Below are 22,433 nucleotides of genomic sequence, written 5' to 3'. Positions count from 1 at the left end.
TCTCTCATTGCAACTCGTATGTCTTCTAACATGTTAATAATGTGCTTACCCCTTGCCTTAACAATGTAACCATTAAATGTCTCACTCACATTATTATCCACCATATCACTGTTGCAATGTGTAAAGACAAATACCTTGTAGAATCTGTGGTGATCTCTCTCCATGAAGTCATCATATGCAGCTTAGTTCTCTTGTCTCATCTCCTCAACCGCTGCTTCAAACACCTCCCGATAAGTACTTGTAACTGCCCTCCAAAAGATACTCTTTAATGTCGTACCCTTGAATTATTTTTTTCAGTTGCAATACACATGCCGAGCACAATTCTTATGCTCAGCAAATGGGGCCAGCTCCTTAACTGCGTTCTTTAAGCCCTATACAAGGAGATTCCATAACATAATTTCATATTTTCTTCATAATCTGCCTTAGTAACAAATTTCAAATTTCTAGTTGTAATTTTCAGATTTCAAATTTAATTCATAAAATGCGAGGTATAGAGAAGATATGTCAGTCGAGAATTAGCAGTCTCAAGTCCACGTTTTGATAGACTAAGATGACTTCTTTTCATATAGTATAAAATTTTGTGAAGCAAAACAAAACAGAATTAACAGAGCAAATTGAACAAGTTTCATAAACAAGTTTATTGTCTATTACTTCATATTTTTATATTGCTAATTCACATAATGAGAAGACTAACAAATAAATATGTGATCATATACTATATTTCCTAATCACCAATGAAATTAAATAAAATGAAATGAAAAAAATATGTGATCATACACTATCTTTCATAAACAAATTTGTAGTCAAGTATATATGTTTGTTACTTCAAATTCTTATACTTGTTGTTTTATAGAATAAGAAGACAAACAAAAAGGATGAAAACTCAAAATTTGATCAAACGATATTTACTTTATCCATAAACAATTCTTGAATGCCAATCACTGCATGTTGTTTCTTGAAAAAAAAAACATTATCTTTATTAGTTCTATGGCCAGATGAAATTACATACATTTTGTAAGTCAGATTTTGAATAAAATCATTTTCTATATGGATTGTGACAGATTCAATAATTTCATTTCTCTATGAGATAAAGTTATGCAGATAGTGACTATATATAGTTTGATTGTCACATGTGGTCAGTTACATCTTTAACAATCTTTCTTGTTTTCTACTGCTATATATAGGTATACAAAATGTGGCACACAAACATAAGCTCTAGCTTTAAACTTTCTTGATCCCAGGGAATGCAATTTCATTATTTAAATCTACACAATTAACCTATTAATTCAAATTACTAGTTTAATTCAGTCATGATGATGAATCACATAAATAATCACACACTTTCGCTAGAACATTCTATGATAGTTGATTAATAAATTCTCTATCTCTGTTATGTCTCTAAAAAATCTATTAACTCCTAAAAGCACATAAGAACTTGATAAGAACAAAAGAAAAGAGAAAAGAGAAAACAAACCCTAACTTTTATGTATTAAAATTCAACTGCTGAAAATATAAACAAATTTTCTATAGATAGGTTAACTAAACAAGTCAAGCATGTAAACTGAAGTAAAGGGCATTATTAAATAAAATGCCTTATAAATTAAAATAAATTAATAAATAAAAGGGAAAAGTATCAAATAAACCCCTAACATGGTGGCCCTTATCACGTTTAGATCCCTATAGTCGATGTTGGGCCAACTAAACCCATAAAGTCCTTAATTTCGTTCAATTAGCCCCTCTGACTTAACGGCGGTTTAACACCGTTAACTATTTTATTTTTTATTTATTTTTATTTCATTGGTGGTGGGACCCATGCTTTCTTCTTTGCCAAGCACGCCGGAAACACGTCGGAAACATGTCGGAAGGTGTTGACCATCAATTATGTTCGAAAATCAGTTGCGGTGGCTCCTTCCCCGGCCAGTCATGCCGGATCCTCCTAGTACCCCGACGGCCACTCCGCAAGAAACCCCAATTTTCGATCATGAGCGGTAAAAAACCCCCAAATCTAAAAAAAAGACAATCAATCAATGACGGCGGAAATCGAGATCTGTAAGGTCTGGGCGAGCAACGTGGTTGTGGAAATCAGCTTAATCTATGAACACCGAGTTCCCGAGCACCAGTGTTCAAGCAGAGCCCTCTCTTAAAGAAGCTCCACGTCGGCGACGCCGCGATTTGATGAGGGGGATATCGATGAGCGAGTAGCGGACCACTCTGGTAACGAGGGGGATATGGATGAGCGAGTAGCGGAAGTCGTAGTTGCCGAGGTGGGAGGAGAGCGTCTGGAGGTTGAGGGACGACAGTGACATGGTGGCGGACAGGAAGGCGGAGGGGAGGAGCGCGTCGGCGACGACGAGGAGAACCGGGGCGGAGAATAGGAGTAGAGATAGCAACATCGTGATCAGGAAGAATAGGGTTTTGATCCATCTCAGAACCGCGAGCGTCGCCTTGCCGTACGTTTTTTCATCCTTGGAGAATGCCATCCCCAGTGAACTTGCTCTGCTCTTAGGGTTGGGCCCACCAATTAAAAAAATGAAAACAAACGGCGTCAACTGACCGTTAGAGGCGAGGGCTCGATTGTTCGAAATTAGGCAGTTTGAGGGTTTAGTTGACCCAACATCGACTATAGGATCTAAACGTGATAAGAGCCACCATGTTAGGCGCTTATTTGATACTTTTCCCTAAATAAAATACGCGTTATATTATTTTCCATTATGAAGCATCTTTAAAAATCAATGTGAAATTCAAATTGTATAATTTCACTGAAGTCTCATGAAAAGTCAATTTATGATTCAAATTTTATTTAAAGAAACAAATTATCTATGTGGAATTCAAATTGTATCATTTTATTTTTTTCGGTCTTAAATTATAATTGAAGATGTTAGATATTATAATAATTTTCTTATAAATAGTGTCGACCAAATTAAATTAAAGAAGCAATTTATATTTAGCCAAATTAAATTGGTAAAATGGCAGTGTCGTTCGAGTGATATTAATCTTAGGGTTAATTGCATATAATATCACGAATTTTTGCCCAAAATCCATTTTCCCCATGATCTTTAAAAATTTCATTTTTTATCAAATACTTTGACATTTGTTCAATTTCCCCACGATTTTCCCCCTCAAATCGGAATTGACGTGGCGCTGATGTGACTCTCCGGCCACGCTATTCCGGTAAATTAAACGTTGCGTTTCAGTTTAAATATTAAAACCCTAGTTCCTAAATTAAAAGCAGTGTCCCTCTTCTTCTTCCTGTTGCAGTATTATCGCACCATCTAGTTTTCCCTCTTCTTCTTCTTTCTCGTTTCCTTCTTCTTTCTCGTTTCCTTCTTCTTCAATCTACAAGATGTCTTCTTCTTCCTTCTCTTTTGGTTCTCCCTCTAATTTCATTTTTTGTAGATGTAAACAAGCAGCAAAGGTTGAAATATCGGCGTATTGCCTGGCGAAACACTTGCGCCAACAATCGGCGCACTGGTTTGGAAGATTGAAAACACGAAGATTAATTATGAGGTATATGAGCGAGCAATCAGCGCCACTAGTTTGGAAGACCAGTACACGAAGACTTCCACACTGATCTGGAAAGGAACCTTGTGACGCTGGATTCTACAAACTAAACACAAACGTTAATTTTCTTTTGCCTAAAAAAAAGGAGCAATTAAAAAAAATTATGGCTTTTTATTATTATTTAATATTATATGTGTAACTTGAAATTCATATATAATCCACGGTAGTGTTACGTGTAAAATTAAATCCACATCACTGCTATGTCATTTTTTCGGTCATCGATAAAAAAAAATTGTGGGGAAATTGAACAAATATCAAAATATTTGATTAAAAAAAATGAAATTTTTAAAGATCGTGGAAAAAATGGATTTCGGGCAAAATTGGTGATATTATATGCAATTAATCCTTAATCTTATTAATCTCAACAATTTCACTAATTAAAGTAAAAATTTGGTTAGGAGAATAGAAATGTTCTTTTATACTCCTATAAGTTTTAATTTGATGGAATTTTATAAAAGTTTAATATGAAATTAATAATTTTTACAAAAGATAGAAAAAAAATAGCATTGTACATGGAATTGCGGATAGGTATGGAATGTTTACGCAAAGTGTTGGTCATTTATTTTTGAATATTAGTCTTGATAGATAAAAATAGTAAGACTAATCTCTTATTTATTTTAATGAATTTAAGTAATTTCTATCATTTAAGTAATTTTTGTTTGATTCTTATCTTATTGAAAGGATAAAATTAGAAAAATTATATTCTTAAAAATAAAAATATTTAATCATGTATCTTATCAATTCTTTAATAGTATACTAGAAAAAATTATGAATTTGAATCATTCGACAACCGAAGCCCAGAAGCCAATGAAGGAATATTAACAGAGTCTAGAGAATCCAATACGTGGGCCGGCCCGACAGTATATTTGAGGGTCCAGTGGACTTTTTCAGCTGGGTCCAGAAAAAGTAAACAAAATAAAAAAAGATTCTGAATATGGGATACATATCGAATTAAAAGCTACGAATAAATCTTAATGCTTGAATGTAAGAAACAAATATAACTCACTTAAAGGTTATTATGACCAAAATGTGGAAATAGTTTAAATAATCTAAGGTTTTACCAAGTGATTCGTATATAATTAAATGTGGAACAAAGTTATCCATCTTATTTTCAACATAATTTTCTTTGTACAAAAACTCGCGTGAGACCGTCCAAAAATCAATAATATACTAATATATTATAATTTTAACGATACATGATTATGTTTGAATCTGAGTATGGGTAAAACGGATTCGTTCCGGCACAGTATGCACACTATTAATCTTTGACAAGAGTTCTAATAAATGTTAAGTCGGGATCTTGTGAGTGAGAAAATGAATCCACTTTGATTGTAGTGTTATGACAGTGAAATAAAAAGTATGTTTACAGTGCGTAACGTGCGGTGAATCAAGTTGTGAATAAGTTTTTTTTTTTTTTTTTTTTTTTTAAAGTGAAATTGTGAATAAGTTGAGAAAGTGAGAATAGAAAATACTCACCCGTTCACAAAAAATTTGCCACATGATGAACGACACGAATTTTAATAAAATGTGAGTGGAGTTGTTAGTGTCACGCTTTAAATGTGAATGGAGTTGTATCATGTGTGGATCATTTACCATAAATGAAAGTGTCAAAATTTTCATGGACAGACTGAAAAGGAAACTGTGATAATTTTTACACGGACAATGGGAATAACAAATTTGTGGTGAGATAGTGTCAAAAAATGGGATGTGCACATTGTTATTAGACATCAAAAAAAAAAATTAAAAAAAAATACATCTATTCGAAAAAGAAAGGGGTATCCTACAAATTTGTAATTGGAGAATTCTCCCTTTTCTTTCTCCTACCTCCAACATTCCATGTTGTTGATCAGGACTCAACACCAACTACAACATCATTACCAACCTCGTTTTTCACTCTACTTACCCAAGTGCAACACCTTAATTAGGGAAGAATTAATATGGGAAATTAATAAAGGATTAATTTAGTGTGCAATGCTCGGTGGATAACCAAAATTAAACATTTTGACGAATTTTGTGAGTTTCATTTCTACTGAAGTATACAAGTGAGTAAAAAATTGCACTTTTTTTTGGGTTATTTGCAAGTTTTGAATATCCATATTTGAGCTCTTGTGATTATTGTATCACGAGTTCATATTTCATCAAAATATTGTAGGTTACATAGAGCTTGAGTACTCGTGCGATCTGCACTTCTATATATGTGAAATTCATAGATTATTCCGTACAGGTCCAAGTTTAATTAAGAGGCAATAGATTTCCCCTTCTAACAAAAAATAAAGTAGAATAGGACATTGTTTTCCCAATTTTCATCACATTATTACAAACCACCATTGCATGGTCCAAACACACATGCCTTAAAGAAGTTTGACCAGGGCTATCATCATACATATTGACTAAATTTTTGAAACCTCAATTTCCAACCACTAGAAATAAACTAAATTATACTCCAACTCTTAACAAATCTTGAAGAAAAAAAAAGGAAAAAAAAAGAGAGCATGAGATTGGCATGACCCCACCACAGCAGGAGTGAACAAAAAAGTCGCCAAAATCAAAAACCCAAAAAGAGAAAACAGTTGGAAACCAAAAATCAAAAGGAGAAACACCCCATTTGAATTGCGTCCTAGCCATGCAGTCACTACTCTCTCTCTCTCATACACACAATACATCTATTTTGTATGTGCAAATCATATACATCCACGTGAAAATTGAAATCATTGTATCATTATCATATTTTAATTTTACATACTATGCATTCTACTTATAGCAATGATGCTTATAGTAAGTATCTTAAGGTACAATGTCCAATAACTGTATATACTAGTAATTGATATCATGTTTTGCAATGAAACTCACCGTGTTAAAATAAATTTAAGTAATTTTATTCCAACTTCGTCAAGAACTTGTATGTAAATTATAAATTAGGAGAGGTGAGTTTTGAAAATCCCTTTTTGCCATGCTATAGAAAGAAGGTATGATAACTCGCAATTATTTAGTTCCCCACTTTAACCCCACCAATGCTCTCGCCCCACATAAAAATTTACAGAAATATGAAAAAGTGAAGCATATATTTCCCGAATCCCAAGAAACAAACACGTCTTTTTCACCTTCTCTTGCTGGCCGTTGACTGCCTATTCTAATTTCCTTCCAAAACTCTCTCTACCTGCTTACTCAAATTACTTTATCTACAAATTATACTTAGTACATGTTAAATTTATCAAAAACCACCAAACCGATCAATTAAAATCATGCTCTGATTATTATTTATATCGTTCTTCTTTTTTGAATTGATATTACTCCCTCTGTTTCGACTATCTTAATTTTTTTTTGACATAAAAATTAAGAAAATAATATTTTGCGTGTAGGTGAAAAGGTGAATAAAAGGTAAAATTTTTGCTAAATAAAAAAATATCTCAAAATAAATGAGACGTCCAAAAAGAAAAATGTTTCAAGATAGATGAGACGAATGGAAGTATTATTATTGTCATATACACACATTTAATCGTAATAAATCAAACAGACATACTATTTCGTTTAAATATATGCTTGCAATAAGTAGCTATATATGAGTACAAGTTAAATGCTTAGAGCATCCGCAACGCTCTACTCGATCTCCCCTACTTGAGTAAGGACGAGATCGAGTAGGGTGATGCAGCCGGCCCCTACTCGAGGGCTACTCGACCGCTCGAGTATCATTCGATGGGCGGTGAATATGGCGCGTATTGTACACGCGCCTTTATTAAAAAAAAAAACAAATTTTGAAATTTAAAAAACGGCTCTTTTGGGTAGAATACAACTTTTTTTTTTTTTGGTTTTCGATTGATTGGCCGATTATCATCTCGATTTAACGGGATGCAACTTGGGGAATGACCCTCCAACCGGCGAGGACTCTCCAATCGGCGAGGAGGAGTCACCGACGGCCTATAGTTCCTCCAAACCGAAGAAATGAGGCCGGATGAAGGAAATCTCCTACAAGATCAAGCATGACAAGAAGGCGCCGACGGAAGGAAGGACTGTCCGTCATACCTACACCCTCGAGGAGACGGACCTTATCGTCCAAATTTGGACGGAGGAGATCAACAACGCCATCCGTGGTGTCGATCAAAAGGGGGAGGCGTATTGGACACGGAATTCTCGACCGTGTCAACCCCCTCATCTGCGCCAACCTCAAACACCGCCAAATTCAAGGGCACTAGGCCCGAGTGAGTGCAGATGTGCGGCTCTGGGAAAGTATTTGGACAGAGACGCGCACCCGGTGGTCTTCCGGCCATTCGGACGACATGCTCCGGGATAGGCCCAAATCCTCTTCAAAGGTAGGAGCCCAAATAAGAGCGCATTCAACTATTGGAACGCGTGAAAAATTCTCCGGAACAATCACAAGTTCAAGTCGATGTACCTCGAGGGAGACGTGCATTCCTCAAAAACGACGAAGACTACGGAGACGAACGAATTCACCACCTCGGCGTCGGGCGAGGAGATCTCGTCTTCCCGGCCAATTGGAAACAAGGCGGGCGAAGGGGAAAGGGAAGGCGTTGCAGAGCTCGGAGCCTCCACCCGAATTCGTGGAGAGGTTGGACAGGTCCGACCAGAACTTGAAAGCAATCACCGCCAAGTACGCCAAGAAGAATGAGCTCAAGAGAGAGGAGCTCGATATGAAGCTCCTCAGCACGGATACTACGCACATGACGGATGCACAAAGGACATTGCACAACTACATGGTCCAAGAAGTGCTCAAGCGTTGTGGACTTATCTTGAGTAGGTTTTTTTTTTTTTTTTTATGTTGTAGGATTTTAAATTAAGCCTCCTTTACTCAATGTGGTCCCCTACTATCAAGTAAACTATCAAGTAGCTATCAAGTAAGTCCACTGTGGATGCTCTTATCCAATCTTATTCAGGTCTGAGGGACTCCACCAATTTAGTTATTAGTATTAATTACTTCTTCTGTCCACCAAAAATAGTTATGAAGGTGGACGATCGTTTTTAATAAAAATAGTGATTGTATTGTGAATGGAAAAATGAGTCCACTAAAAAATAGTGTTTATAATGATACTCCCTCCGTCCCTGAAATGGCTTCCTCTTTGGGGACGGCACGGGTTTTAATAAAAAGTTGTAAAGTGTATTGATAGTGGAGAAAAAGTGATATAATTATTATTGGAAGTTGTGAAAAGTGTTATAATTAGTATTGGGAGTGGTGAAAAGTGAAAAGTAAGAATAAATAAAGTATTATTAGTGGTGGAGTAGGTGTCCAAAAATGGAAATAAAGAAAGAGGAAGTTATTTGGGGGACGTCCCAAAATGGAAAAAGAGGAAGTTATTTTAGGGACGGAGGGAGTAATTAATTATATTGTGACTGGAGAATAGGGTCTATCATGTGATAGATAATTTCTAAAAATGAAAAGAGACTAATTTTTGTGGACATCCCAAAATGACAAAAATGAACTATTTTTTGTAGAAGGGGGGAGTATTAATTTTCTAATCACAACAACTGTAAATTTAACTAAATATATATGAGCGTGTGTATGTATATATGCAATAGAACTTATATTAGAAAATTAAAGCGAAAGATTTAAATATATACAAAAATAAAGATATAGCTAGAGAGGAAATTAATCGATGTGTGCATAGATGAATGAATTACATATAATAATGGGGCGACGCCGATGAGAAAGGAATTGGTATGAAAGGTTAATTAGAATGCATATGGACAGATCTCCCATTTCTACCTCATTCCCTCGTATTATTAGTATATATTGGTAGTAAAGATATTAATAGTATAATACTCTCAGAAGTTGATATAAGTCATATAAACACATGTATTTTTGTAAAGTCAAGCATGTCATGTCTAACGATGGTGACTTCGCTTAATGTATAAATATTTCAAATTGCATGGACAAAATTCATGCCGTCAATATATATTGTTTATTTTAGAATATATAGTGTTAAATTTATCTCTTGTTACGATTATTAAATTATTGTATTTTTAAAGGGACACACTCTGATGCATCTTCATGCCCGATCGATCGATCCACATTTACCCTAATTAAATTTAATAGAATCTAAATGAATTTCATTAATTAAGACTAATTTTGACTAGTTAAAGTTATATTTTTATTCCATTTTTAAGTAATAACGTACATTTATTCTAATTTTTAATTTGTACTCACCCCTATATATTGTACTTACAACAAATTTAACAATTTAATTAAAATTCATGTCCAACATTATATGAAACTATTTATGATGGACGGAAATAATATTTAATAATACTCCTTCTATCCCATGAAGTATGACTCATTTCTTTTTAGCACATAAATTAAGAAATTGATATTTTATGTATTAAGTATGGTAGGTGAAAAAGTGAAAAAATGATAAATTTTTTACCTATTTTTAAAAACAGGTCAAGCTTCGTGGGATAAACCAAAAAAGAAAGTGGGTTATGTTTCATGGGAGGGAGGGAGACTCGGTAAAAAGATCCCCAAAAAGAAATGAAATGAATAAAGTGTATAAAATAGTGTATAGAGATGTAGAGAGAGAGAGATATGGATGAACTTGACTCCATAGCTTTCAGCAAGGTGCAGAGCTCTTCCCTAGGTGGTGTAGCTTGGGATTTTCACAATCTTGGAGTTTTCAACGCAGACATGTCTCAATGTATGTCCATTTCTACCTTCATCTCCTCACTTTTTCCCCTTTTCCTTCTTTCTTCTTCTTCCTCTCCCACCTTTAATTATACTACTACTATATATTTGCTTTACTCTCCCTTTCTCTTTTACCCTTTCATGCCAATGCAAACACTTGTATAAACACACACACACACACAGTCTAGCTCGATCTACACATGCACTGAAGCGCGATTGATCCTAATTTGAGCAGATATGGAGAGAAACTTAGAATTGGATGAGCAGTTTGATCAATCGTCATTCATTGATGATGAGTGCGATCATTTCTCCACTGGATATCTGCAAGATGTGCTCTTTGAATTCACCTCCAAGCGGAGAAGGATCACGCCCCACCCCGACACCAAGGTCTCTCTCTCTCCTCTCTCTCTCTCTATGTATAATATGCATTGCCATTTTTTAATCAATTAGATATATGCAATGCAGCAGCACAACTGCTGGACGTCAAATCTCATCCAAAATTTTAACACCACCTTCACTCAAATGACCAGATGCGACACCATTTCTGGTAATTAATCTCATCTTACTTTTCAAAATTATTACAATTTCGAACTAAAAGGAGCAAGTGTGACAGAATTGAAAACATGTGAAGAAGTTTCGGAAACCTACGATTCATCATCAATGTCTTCTCAGAAAGACAACCAGTGGACACCTGAGAAAGGAAACCTATATTGCATAGACCCCATTTTCGCTTCTGGTAACTGCTTTTTCTTTCTCTATCTCTACAAATTAATTAACTCAATTTTCAATTTTGTTGGAGTAAGATTTCTTTCCTCAAGAATCCAGCTTTGTCCCTCAAAGTGTTTCCTGCCCTTGTCTTTTCCCAATTGGGATTGACCAAAATGCACTAACCAACGGTCCTTTAATTAGAAAAAAGAGTAACACACAGAAATTTCAATTCCCTTCTCTTTAGACTTTAATTCATAAAGAAAGACTGTTATATCTTTGATGGACTTTTCACCAAAATTCTTTAAAATAATTAATTTCACACACACACACATAAATATTTATAGACTATCATATAAATATATAGCTTTTTCTTTTTTTCAATTTAAAGTCAAGCTATATGGAGTATAATTCAAGTTTTAATTAAAAAAATAATAGCTTATCTTATTTAATTAGTGAATTAATAATTTGTAGTGTGATTTGAATCTGATTGAAGAAGTGTATGATCGATCAGGTGGTAGCGACGGCAAAAGAAAAAAGAGGGTGGCGGCGGCGAAAGTGGTGTACCCTTTTGCTCTAGTGAAGCCGGGGGGATTCGAAGGGGACGCGACGCTAAACGACATTCAACGAGAGAATCCTAATGCCCCCGACGCGGCCGGTGCGACACCCCGTCGGGGACTTCGCTTGCCGGCCGCTAGTCTCGCCGGACGGACCAGGTCTGTCCGGCAAGGCTGTCGTGGCCTTCACAAGAATTCATACACAAGGGAGAGGCACAATTACTATAATTCGGACAAGAGATTGATTTCTTGTAGTGATCCTATGCACTTGGGCATTTCAATCGCGATGGATACATGAGATATATATTTCAATTTAGATAATAGAAAATCGAGTTTATATTGTATAGATGTTATGCGTAACAAGTATGTATGTAGTTTTTATTTCATCTGAAATGTTAGACTTAAATTAAAGTTGAAGTGATAGTAAAGCAAGGAATCTTGGTTTTTGTTTAGTTTTTATTTATAAAATTTCTGCTTTAATTTGTGGATTGTGCCCTGATCTCTATCCATATGTATGCTTTTAGAGGTGGTCATGGTATATTCAGGTATACCGTATATTCGGATTGATTCGTACTCAGATCTTAATCTATATTTTGAGTCAAATCTGCATCCTGATTCATATTGTGTAAATAACCATATTCGGTTATACAAATAGCACTGTCTGCAACTGATACTATTATGTTATACAAATGACACTGCGTATAAATAACACTATAATATTGTAAATGACACTGTGTATAATTGATACTATTAAAAAATATAAATGACACTATAAGATTATAAATGACATTATAATATTTTAAATAATACTAAATATTGAAAATGACACTATAGCATTTTAAAATGTTACAGTGTCATTTATATAATTGAATAATGTTAATTATAAGCAGTGTCATTTGTATAACTGAATAGTATCATTTACACGATTTGGATCAGAATACGGGTTTGAATTAGCATGCGGGTCAGAATCTAAGTACGGGTCAACCTGAATGTATGATATACCCGAGTGTACAGGAGATTTTGTGATGCTTTTATAGCTCCACCTAGATTATTCCCATACATATGTAAACCATTTAGACCGTTTCTAGATAAAAATATTATTGGAATTTAATAATTTAAAAGGTTAAATAAATTAAATAGCGCACAATAATAGAAATGGTTAATTAAGAAAGAATGGCTGATATTTATAATGATGTATATTGTTAAGAGATCAAGGAGAATGTAAATTATTACTCTCTCCGTCTACGAAAAGTGTGTGATCGAGTGGAGGACGCGAGTTTTAATAAAAAAAAAAGTTGATGTGATTTTAGTATTAAAGAGTAGTAGTATAGGGCCCATAAAATTATAAAAGTAAAGGGTGAATATTTTGTAAATATTGAGTGCGATTAAAGTTTAAATTATAAAGGAAGTTTTTAAAAAATGAAAATACACAATCATATTTTGGACGGACGAAAATAATAATAAACACACAATCTTTGTGGACGGACGGAACAATACATATCAAATGACAAAAAATGACTTATATATCTTCTTTATAATAGGATTAAGCCTTAACCTATGTGGCATGCTTAGACATGTCCCATTTCAATAATTTACCATATATAATCTTCATCATTTATTAATTAATTAACTATTACATTCCATATAAAGATTCATTAATTCTAATAAATATAATTAATAACAAATGTATATATAATAACTTCTTTATAATAGGATTAAACCTTAACCTATGCGGCATGCTTAGACATGTTCCATTTCAATAATTTACCATATATAATCTTCATCATTTATTAATTAATTAACTATTACATTCCATATAAAGATTCATTAATTCTAATAAATATAATTAATAACAAATGTATATATAATAACTTCTTTATAATAGGATTAAACCTTAACCTATGTGGCATGCTTAGACATGTTCCATTTCAATAATTTACCATATATAATCTTCATCATTTATTAATTAATTAACTATTACATTCCATATAAAGATTCATTAATTCTAATAAATATAATTAATAATAAATGTATATATAATAATAGCAATAATAATAATAATATTAACTTGGGCTAAGTACCATTTCCCCCCCTATCATTGGCGTCCTTATCGCTTACAGGACCCTAAAGTCAGGGAGGACGTTGTTCACTATCTTAACGTGGCAAAATCGAAGCAAATACACGTTTTAACACCGTTAAAATGCCGTTAGAAATATATATATATATATATTTTAATTTGTAATTCAGGTGGGCCCCAGCTCTCTCTCTCTCTCCTCCCCAGTTCTCTCCACCACCGCACTCCTCTCTCTTCCAAACCACCGCCGCAAGCTCCACCACCCTCTTTCAGACCATCGCTGCCTCCTCCCTGAAACCCCTCCTATCCAACAACGATGTTGCCTTCATCCTCTCCCCGGCCTCCCTCCACATCCCCGTCCTCTACTTCTCTCTCCTGTCTCTAGGTGTCGTCGTCTCCCTCTCCAACCGAATTGAAGAAATAGCAAAAACAAATCACAATTCAAGTGGAGATGAGGGTGGGCCGCTGCTTGAGATACAGTAGAGCCGAGATCTAGGATTTGGAGAAGAGGGGTGGGCCGTTGCTTGAGATACAGGCGGCGGTGATGGCTGGAATAGAGGGTAAATGGAGAGTGAGAGAGAGCAGAGACGAGGGTGCTCAGGGCGATGGCGGCGGCACTGCCGCTGCTTTCTTCGAAAAATCTGATGTGTAGAGTGAGACGAGATTGTAGGGGAATAGAGAAAGGTCGATAATTGGTGAGGGATGAGAGAGGCTAGGGCACGGTGGTGGAGGAGCTTAACAGTGGAGGAGCCAGGCGGTGGAGGAGCCCGACGGTGGAAGCTTGAGAGAGAGGAGTGGTGGTGTGCGGCGGTGGTTTGGTAGAGGGTGGTGGTTTGGAAGAGAGAGGAGTGCGGTGGTGGAGAGAACTGGGGAGAAGAGAGAGAGAGAGAGAAAGAGAGCTGGGGCCCACCTAAATTAAAAATTTTTAAAATATATTTTTTTAACGGTGTTAAAACGCGGGGGTGTATTTACTTCGATTTTGCTACGTTGAGGTAGTAAACAGCGTCCCCCCTTACTTTAGGGTCTTGTACGCGATAGATACGCCAACGAGGGAAAAATGGTACTTAACCCTATTAACTTACATATAATCTAAATTAATAAATTTTATTATTTATTTTATCTCGATAAAAATTAGATTTACATGTCGGACAAGAAATCTTCTTTATAATAGGATTAAGCCTTAACCTATGTGGCATGCTTAGAATTGTTCCATTTCAATAATTTACCATATATAATCTTCATCATTTATTAATTAATTAACTATTACATTCCATATAAAGATTCATTAATTCTAATAAATATAATTAATAATAAATAAATAAACATATATATATATATATATATATATATATATAATAATAGTATTAACTTACATATAATCTAAATTAATAAATTTTAGTATTATTTATTTTATCTCGATAAAAATTAATCTTAATAATATAATTAATAATAAATGTATATATAATAATAATAATAATAATAATAATAATAATAATAATAATAATAATAATAATAATATTAACGTACATACAATCTAAATTAATAAATTTTATTATTTATGTTATCTCGATAAAAATTAGATTTACATGCCTGACAAGAAAAAAATTATAATTTATATACAATAAATTATTTTAATTGAATGTTAGTGATTAGATGTATATTTGTTATTAATTTTATATTTCTCAAAAGCGTATATATTATATGTATATGTTGCAATATATTATAGTACTGTATGAATTTATATATACATACATACATACATATATATAATATGTATCTTCTTAATTTTCAATAAAATCAATTTTAAATTGAGTTTGAATTGAGACATGCACGTGTATGTAAATTATAAACGGGTTCGGTCATTGATTTACATGTTTGAATAATAAGGCTCAAATTCTATAACCTGATTACTTTAAAACAAAATCTTATTTTATGCCTATCAAAATAATTAAAATTTTATTTTTAATTTTTATAAAATATATCCGTACATTTTATTTGTATAGGGAAGAAAAATATATTTTTCATAACTAAATACTTTATTTGTTTCAGTTTCGTCAACAACAACAACAACAACAACAACAACAACAACAATAATAATAGATAAATTATGAAATTAGTAATGCATAAATGAAGAATTTATATAAAGAACAATAGAAGATATGATGGTAAAATACATTAGAAATCTTTAATTATGTATTAAATTTATAATAATCTCAATCGAATGAAGAATTCATATAAATCACCTCATTTCACATTGATTTTTTTTATAAGGTTTTCACTAAAATAAAACTTATACAAGAAGAAGCTCTTGCCATCCAAATTAAAAATCTATATTTAATTGGCGGAATGATTGAGACTAATACAATTTGAATTGCTCCAAGCGAGATGATTCTCAGAACCCAATTAAATGATGATACTCACAAGTTAAATTTCTTCTTTTAAACTCCAAACGAGATGATTCTTGGAACCCAATTATAATATTTGAAGCTAATAATGCATAAAAAATTGTCAAGATTTTTTCAAGTTCCATACAAAATGATGTTTACAAGTTAGTTATGATATTAGAAGCTCCAAATCATACAATCTCACAAGTCAAATTTGATTTTTAAACCTCCAGATAGTGATGTTAAAAAAATTGACGCATAAAAGTTCATTTTTTGTATTTTAAGGTCTAGACGAGTTGATGCTCAAAAATCTAGATGCTGTCTTCTAGGCTTTTGATGATGATATGATCCTACAGGGTGGTTCAGACGAGATGATGCTCAGATGAAATAAAATCTTCAATATTGACTTTTTTCCAAAATATTATTAAATAAAAATTTATATAAAAAGAATATTTATTATTTTAACAAAAGGTTAACATTTAACTGAGGAATATGATTCAGATTAATATAATTTCAACTATATTACCTTAAATTAAATAAATTTAAAAATAATTTATACATAAATAATTATTTATACAAAAATAATATTCCCCCGTCCCCCAAAATTATGCATGGAAGTTTGTAGTAATGATAGTGAAGAAAGGATCCCACAGTGAGAGTATTGTTAAATAGATTATGAGTAAATAGTGTAAGTTAAAAGAATAAAATTGTAAGAATTATATGTGGAGTAGTATCTAAAAATAGGGTATGCATAATTTTGAAGAATGAAAGGAATATCATATAATTTAAAATAATTTCCCTCGAATTTCGACGGTTACGTAATGTTTAATATCGCAGCTAAATGCTTTCCCACAATTTTAGCATCTAAGAGCACCTCCAATGGTGGTATCTTAGAGGGGTGTCTTAGGAGTGGGCCCCACCTAAGACACACCTCTCTCCAATGCATTGTGTCTTAGGTGGGTGCTTAAATCCTCATTTCCACAAAATTCATATTTCTACACTTTTATTTTAAAATTTTTAATTTCATTAAAAATAAAATTAAACATTACAATAATTAAAATAAAATTTAAAACATAATTAAAATACGATAATAAAATAAAAAATAACATAATTTCCTAATTTAAATAAGCCCTCGGCGCTTGAAGCACTTCTTGGATTAGGTGGTTGTGCAAGGTCAATTGTGCATCCGTCATACCCGTCGTGTCCTTGTTCAAGAGCTTCATATCCATCTCCTCCTGTTTCATCTCGGCTTGCATTTTTTTGACCTCGGCGATTTCCCCCGTTTTGAGAGCATGCTCCCTCATGCTTTCGGCCACCTTCTCGAGGGCGTCGGAGAACGCCGATCCTTCTCTCGAAGACCCTTCTCCCTTTCGCCTTGCCCTTGTCTCGCTTTGCCGCTTTTTGGCCTTGGGGTCTCGCCGTGACACTCGGCTCCGAAGAAGTAGTGGTTGCTCCACCATCGGAGCCCTTCGAATTTTTTGCGGAGTGGACATCCCCGGCTTGCGACGTGAATCTTTGGCATTCACGAAGCACTTTCCAAGCTTTGACGTAGGAGAATTGCTTCTTGAAATTCATCTCGAACATCGTCTGGGCTTGTTGGAAGATTTGATCGTCGCTCATACCACTCCCCCAATTGTCCTTGCAAGTGTTGTAGAAGCCCTCGAAGAATTTTGTCTCCTTTTGGACACGGGCGAAGTGGGACTTGAGATGATCCGGCTTTTGCGGCGGCCCTCCCGACGTATTGAGCGAGTTGAACTTCTCGGCGATTGCTCCCCAATATTGGAGCAACTTTTGGGAGGTCCCCAAAATAGGATTGTGGGTTGCCTCCGCCCACAATATTGCCACGAGCTCGGACTCCTCGCTAGAATATGCAGCGCAGGTGCCCTTGGCTTTCGGCTTCACCTCCTCCGGCTCTTCTTGAACGTTGGCGTTCGCCGCCGGCGTGGGAACATTTCCCGTAGCCAAGACATTGGAGGCTTGTGAAAATGGAGCAAACCCCATCATTGGAAGCCTCGATCCGCCTTGTTGCTCGAGGTATTCATCGAATTCACGATCCATCATTTAAAATGTAGAAGAGAGAATTGTTGTTGGGAGAGAATTGTAGTTGAAGATATGGTGAATTTGAAAGAGTGGAAGAGTGGTATTTATAGAAGGGGAAAAAAAAAAAATTCAAAATAGCCGTTCAAATCAACGGTCGAATTTTATAAAAAAAAAAATTAACCAACGGTTGAATTTATCAAAAAATTAACGATTTTTGATTTTTTTTTTAAATTGGGCGCGTCCTTCGGACGCGCCATACTCCTTCAATCCTCGCCCCGGGTCCAGCCTTCGACCTCGCCTCGCACCTGGCCGCGTCTCCGGCGCACGCCCCTCTCCTTCGACGCGTCCTTCGACCTCCGCGCTGGAGGTGCTCTAAGTGCTTGTGTTGACACAATAAATGCATGCACTGCACAGCGAATAAAAATCTATCCTGCATTAATATGGAAAAATAAAATAAAATGTTCTCAACATTTACAATTTCTAACCAACATGAAAATAAATTTGAGAAATCGAATTTATACTAGTATAGTGTCTATTTTGATTTGTGCTTTTGTTGCCCCATTTGTTGCAACTCCTTTATCACTTATCAGAATGGCCATTTATTATGTGCATATATAGCACTGAATTATCAAAATAATAGCATTTCTTACTTCATAATATTTCAAATTTCAAAACATACATATATTTATAAGACAAGAAATATAATCATTTGTGAGCATCACTCTCGTTTAGTTCACGTTAGCATTATTGTTTTATACACTTATTTTATTTTTATTCATTTATTTAAAGTTATAGGAAAAATGAATAAATCAAGCTTTGAATTTTATGTAATTTATAAAATTAATGACGTTAATAATGATTTTTAAGGTATTAAAATCAAAATAAATATATATAAAACAATGTTAAAAAAAACTACAATGCATATAAAACATTAAAATTAATTAGCTAAATTGTTTTTTTTTACTTTGATAATTTTTTTAAACAAATTAATCAAGTTTCTTTTAATTTGATTAACTTATGACCGGTCACAATGTAACCAAATAGCACCACTTTTTTTCATAATGTGCCACTTAACATGATACTCCATCCGTCCTATTTTAATAGGCTCATTTCTTTTGGATACGGAGATTAAAAAAACTTATTTTTTAGTAGGAAAGTGGTAATAAAGTGGTGTGGTTCACACCAATTAAGTATTACAATTTTTTTACCCAAAAAAGAAAATGAGCCTATTGGAATGAGACATCTCAAAAAGGAAAATAACCTATTAGAGTAGGACGGAGAGAGTACTTATTTAAAGATGAGGTAGTCTTGGGTACATCCGGGTGTACCGTACAACCGGGTCACATCTTCACTTAAACTTTGACCCGCACTCTAATTTGAACCCATATCCTGACCCAACTCATACAAATAACACTATTTTGGGTACAAGTCAACCCGGTTGTACGGTACACCCAGGTGTACCCAAGATTTTGTGTTTAAAGATTAAGGTGTACAATAATTGATAGGCAACTGCTGCAATCATTGTATATACGAATTCCAAATAATTACACTTTGTTGGAAAACAATAAACAACCATTCACATGTGTTGAATAAATCAAAATGAAGAAAGTATGGCAAAATCCAGCAGACCCGTCACTAAATCCTGGCAACAATTTAGTAATTTGGAAATCAGCATAAAAGTCAGAGTAGTTAGTATATATGTCGTTTTAATTTGTTCGTAGTGGTCAATATTTTTTAAACTGTGTCGCATTCTTAAAGTCCTAACTAATTTTACCATAATGTATTTTCTAAAATTCTCCAATTTCATTTGTTAAAAGGATCCCCAATTTTTTTTTGTTGATTTCAATTCAACGGAGACTTTGCTCAAGAAAAAATATTCAACAAAGAATTATTCTACAATCAACATTCATAAATATGTTCAATCGACCAAGACAACTCATCATGAATAAATTGCGACGTTTATTTTTTAGATGTAATTCTAACTTTTAAGGGAAGAACTCCAGAAACTTGTCATAAGAAAATTGAAGCTAAAAAAAAGAAAAAATTTAAATTAGGCGATCACTATGGTTAATGCTTTATTTTAGTACTTTAATTAATTAGGTGATTGCCGTCAATTTCTCTTGGAAAGTAGAATTAATGAGAAACAGCTGTTAGAAGTTGTTTTTTTTTATTTGCTCGATGTTTGACACAAAATCTAAATGATTTTGGGGTGCAAGGTGGAAGGTGATGAAAATCTAAATGACGTATATGTGGCAGCCCACATGTTTTTCTCTATCTTGTATCATTAACAAATCGATTGATTTGTGTCAGTTCATAATTCCATACATGATATTTCCATGATTTCGTTAATATAAATATATGGGCAAATGGTTTTTAATACCCACTTCCATAATATATCTATTAAATCTATCCACCCTTATAAAACATTTATGAAAAATATTCACTTCATAGTGAAATACCATTCCTACCCTTATACTATATTTCTCTTAATCCTTCATCTTATACATTAATCCGCGCTTTCAAAATTGGTATCAGAGCGGGTTTTTATGGAGGAATTATATTATATTTAATTTATTTTATAATTAACCTATGTGAGAGGAGACTCCATTAAAAATTTATGGATCCGGACGAGTGTCCGAGATGTATTGTATACAGGAATTCTCTTCAAAATTTGGAGAGAGAAACTACTCGTCTTTTAGACGATCTCAACTGGAATAATCGAGCCCTCGTGACGAATATTCGGCGAGGAGAAGATGCGGAAATTATTCGTGATATCATCACGGGTATTCAATCCTACCATGAAACTCTCATGGGAATCGTCGGGATCAGAACAGTGATTGAACGAACAAAAGATGAAGCCCATCAGTCCCACGACTAATGGAGCAGAACGACAAAGCTGGAACAGCCTTTCCAGCTTATCAAAAGATCGAGCCGAACTCTTCCGACAACGTCAACTTGCGGGAGATTCAAAGAACGGTGGAATATTATGGCAACAAGCTATATGATCTACCACTGGAGATGAGCCGGATATCTATGAAACAAGAGGAAATCTTAATCCTCTTGCAAGATATCAAGAAGAAGGTGGAGGAGATCGAAAGACGAAAATCATGTTCCGAAAAAATTCAGAATACATGGTCCAAAGATCAGACGTATCCTTTACCGATTAATGCAGCACCCAAAAAGCTGCAGACAGAAGAAATAGCTCGGTTCTTAAGAGGGAAAAATCATGAATAACCTCGAAAGGATCGGACTAGAAAATCTACAAGAATTAGCAGAATCATTTGCTAATTTAAAAATGGTGGATCTAAAGATGAACCAAGGAGGTTTCGAGCCCAAAGTCGAAATCCCACGAGAAGAGCCATCCACATCTTCCAGGAAGGCTAAAGTTTGTGAAGAAGCAGGTAGCCTCCAACGAACCAGAAAGCAGCGCAGACTACAGGAAAATCCTGTAGGAAAGGCCATACTCGAGCTAATCCATCCATATGGGTTAGTTCTCAATATCGACGAAGCAAGCTTCAGAAGTTGGGAATCACTCATTGATGAATAGGCATCAGCCATGAAGATCGTGGTTGCCACCGTGGAATATGATAAAGACGAATTTATCAAAATTTTCGAGGCAAGTTTTGTTGGAATGACAAAACAGTTTTGGGATAACATCAAAACAAACGAGAAGAATGATCTGTTTGCCAAAGTTTCTCCCTGGGAAATTCTTGAAAAGGCAACAGAATATCTCAAAGTTCACTTTCTTGGAATGTGATTCTTTGAAGGTGCAGGAGAAGAAAAACGTATTAAATACCAACAAGCACTCTACAGCTTGAGGTTGGTGGTTCTGGAGCCAGAAGCTCTCGACGAATTCTTACGTTTATATGCCTTATATACATATATGGGGTTGGTCGATGATCAGATCGCTATGGACCTCTTCTTTCTGAAGTTTTCAAGTCCATGGAGAGAAATGTTCATCAATGATTACAAGTCACCTGGAGCATTCCCCCTCGACAGTATATCAAGGAGAATGTCCTATGTTCACAAGAAGCTGTCAGAATGGTGTCAGCAGGCAAAAGACCAGAGGAATCTCAAGAAATTGAGAAAAATCAACAAATGAACTCCTTTGATCTGCGACAATATTGATCTACCAACAGAAATAGGTGGAGATTATTGTATCAAAGGAGGAAGACAAAGAAACATAGGTTCCAACCCTATGGAAGAGAACCAAGAACCAGGCGAGGTACTTGGAAACCCAGGACTATGTGGTCCAAGCAAAAGGCCAGATCCTACAAATTAGGCCAACGAGGCGGACCATTCAGGAGCCAGTTTTCATCTCAAAAGCAAATCCCGGCGAGGAAAACTTTCAGGCGTACCCAAGCCAAATCAAATGAAAGTTTCAAAGATTGCAACTGCTGGACGTGCTGTGCAAGGGGGCATATTTCTACCAACTGCCCCGACAACGAGAAAAGAGGGTTGAAGAAATTTGAATCCACACCGGA

General features: G+C 34.6%; 1 protein-coding gene and 1 pseudogene across 1 annotated transcript; one reads left to right on the top strand and one right to left on the bottom strand.

The window, feature by feature from the left end:
* Positions 1-2,123: 2,123 nt before the first annotated feature.
* Positions 2,124-2,480, bottom strand: LOC130994164 (uncharacterized). Its single transcript, XM_057919197.1, has one exon. The coding sequence runs from the start codon at positions 2,478-2,480 to the stop codon at positions 2,124-2,126; it is 357 nt and encodes a 118-aa protein (XP_057775180.1).
* Positions 2,481-10,043: 7,563 nt separating this feature from the next.
* On the top strand, positions 10,044-11,903 carry LOC130996212 (uncharacterized; annotated as a pseudogene).
* The last annotated feature ends 10,530 nt before the right edge of the window (positions 11,904-22,433 follow it).

The sequence above is a fragment of the Salvia miltiorrhiza genome, chromosome 7 (assembly GCF_028751815.1).
Source record: "Salvia miltiorrhiza cultivar Shanhuang (shh) chromosome 7, IMPLAD_Smil_shh, whole genome shotgun sequence".
NCBI classification, from domain to species: Eukaryota; Viridiplantae; Streptophyta; class Magnoliopsida; order Lamiales; family Lamiaceae; genus Salvia; species Salvia miltiorrhiza.
The sequence above is the reverse complement of the archived record's forward strand: the minus strand, read 5'-3'. Positions and strand labels throughout refer to the sequence as shown.

Excerpts from the sequence above, each read along its gene's own strand:
- LOC130994164 (XM_057919197.1), bottom strand. The coding sequence starts at position 2,480 with ATGGCATTCTCCAAGGATGAAAAAACGTACGGCAAGGCGACGCTCGCG.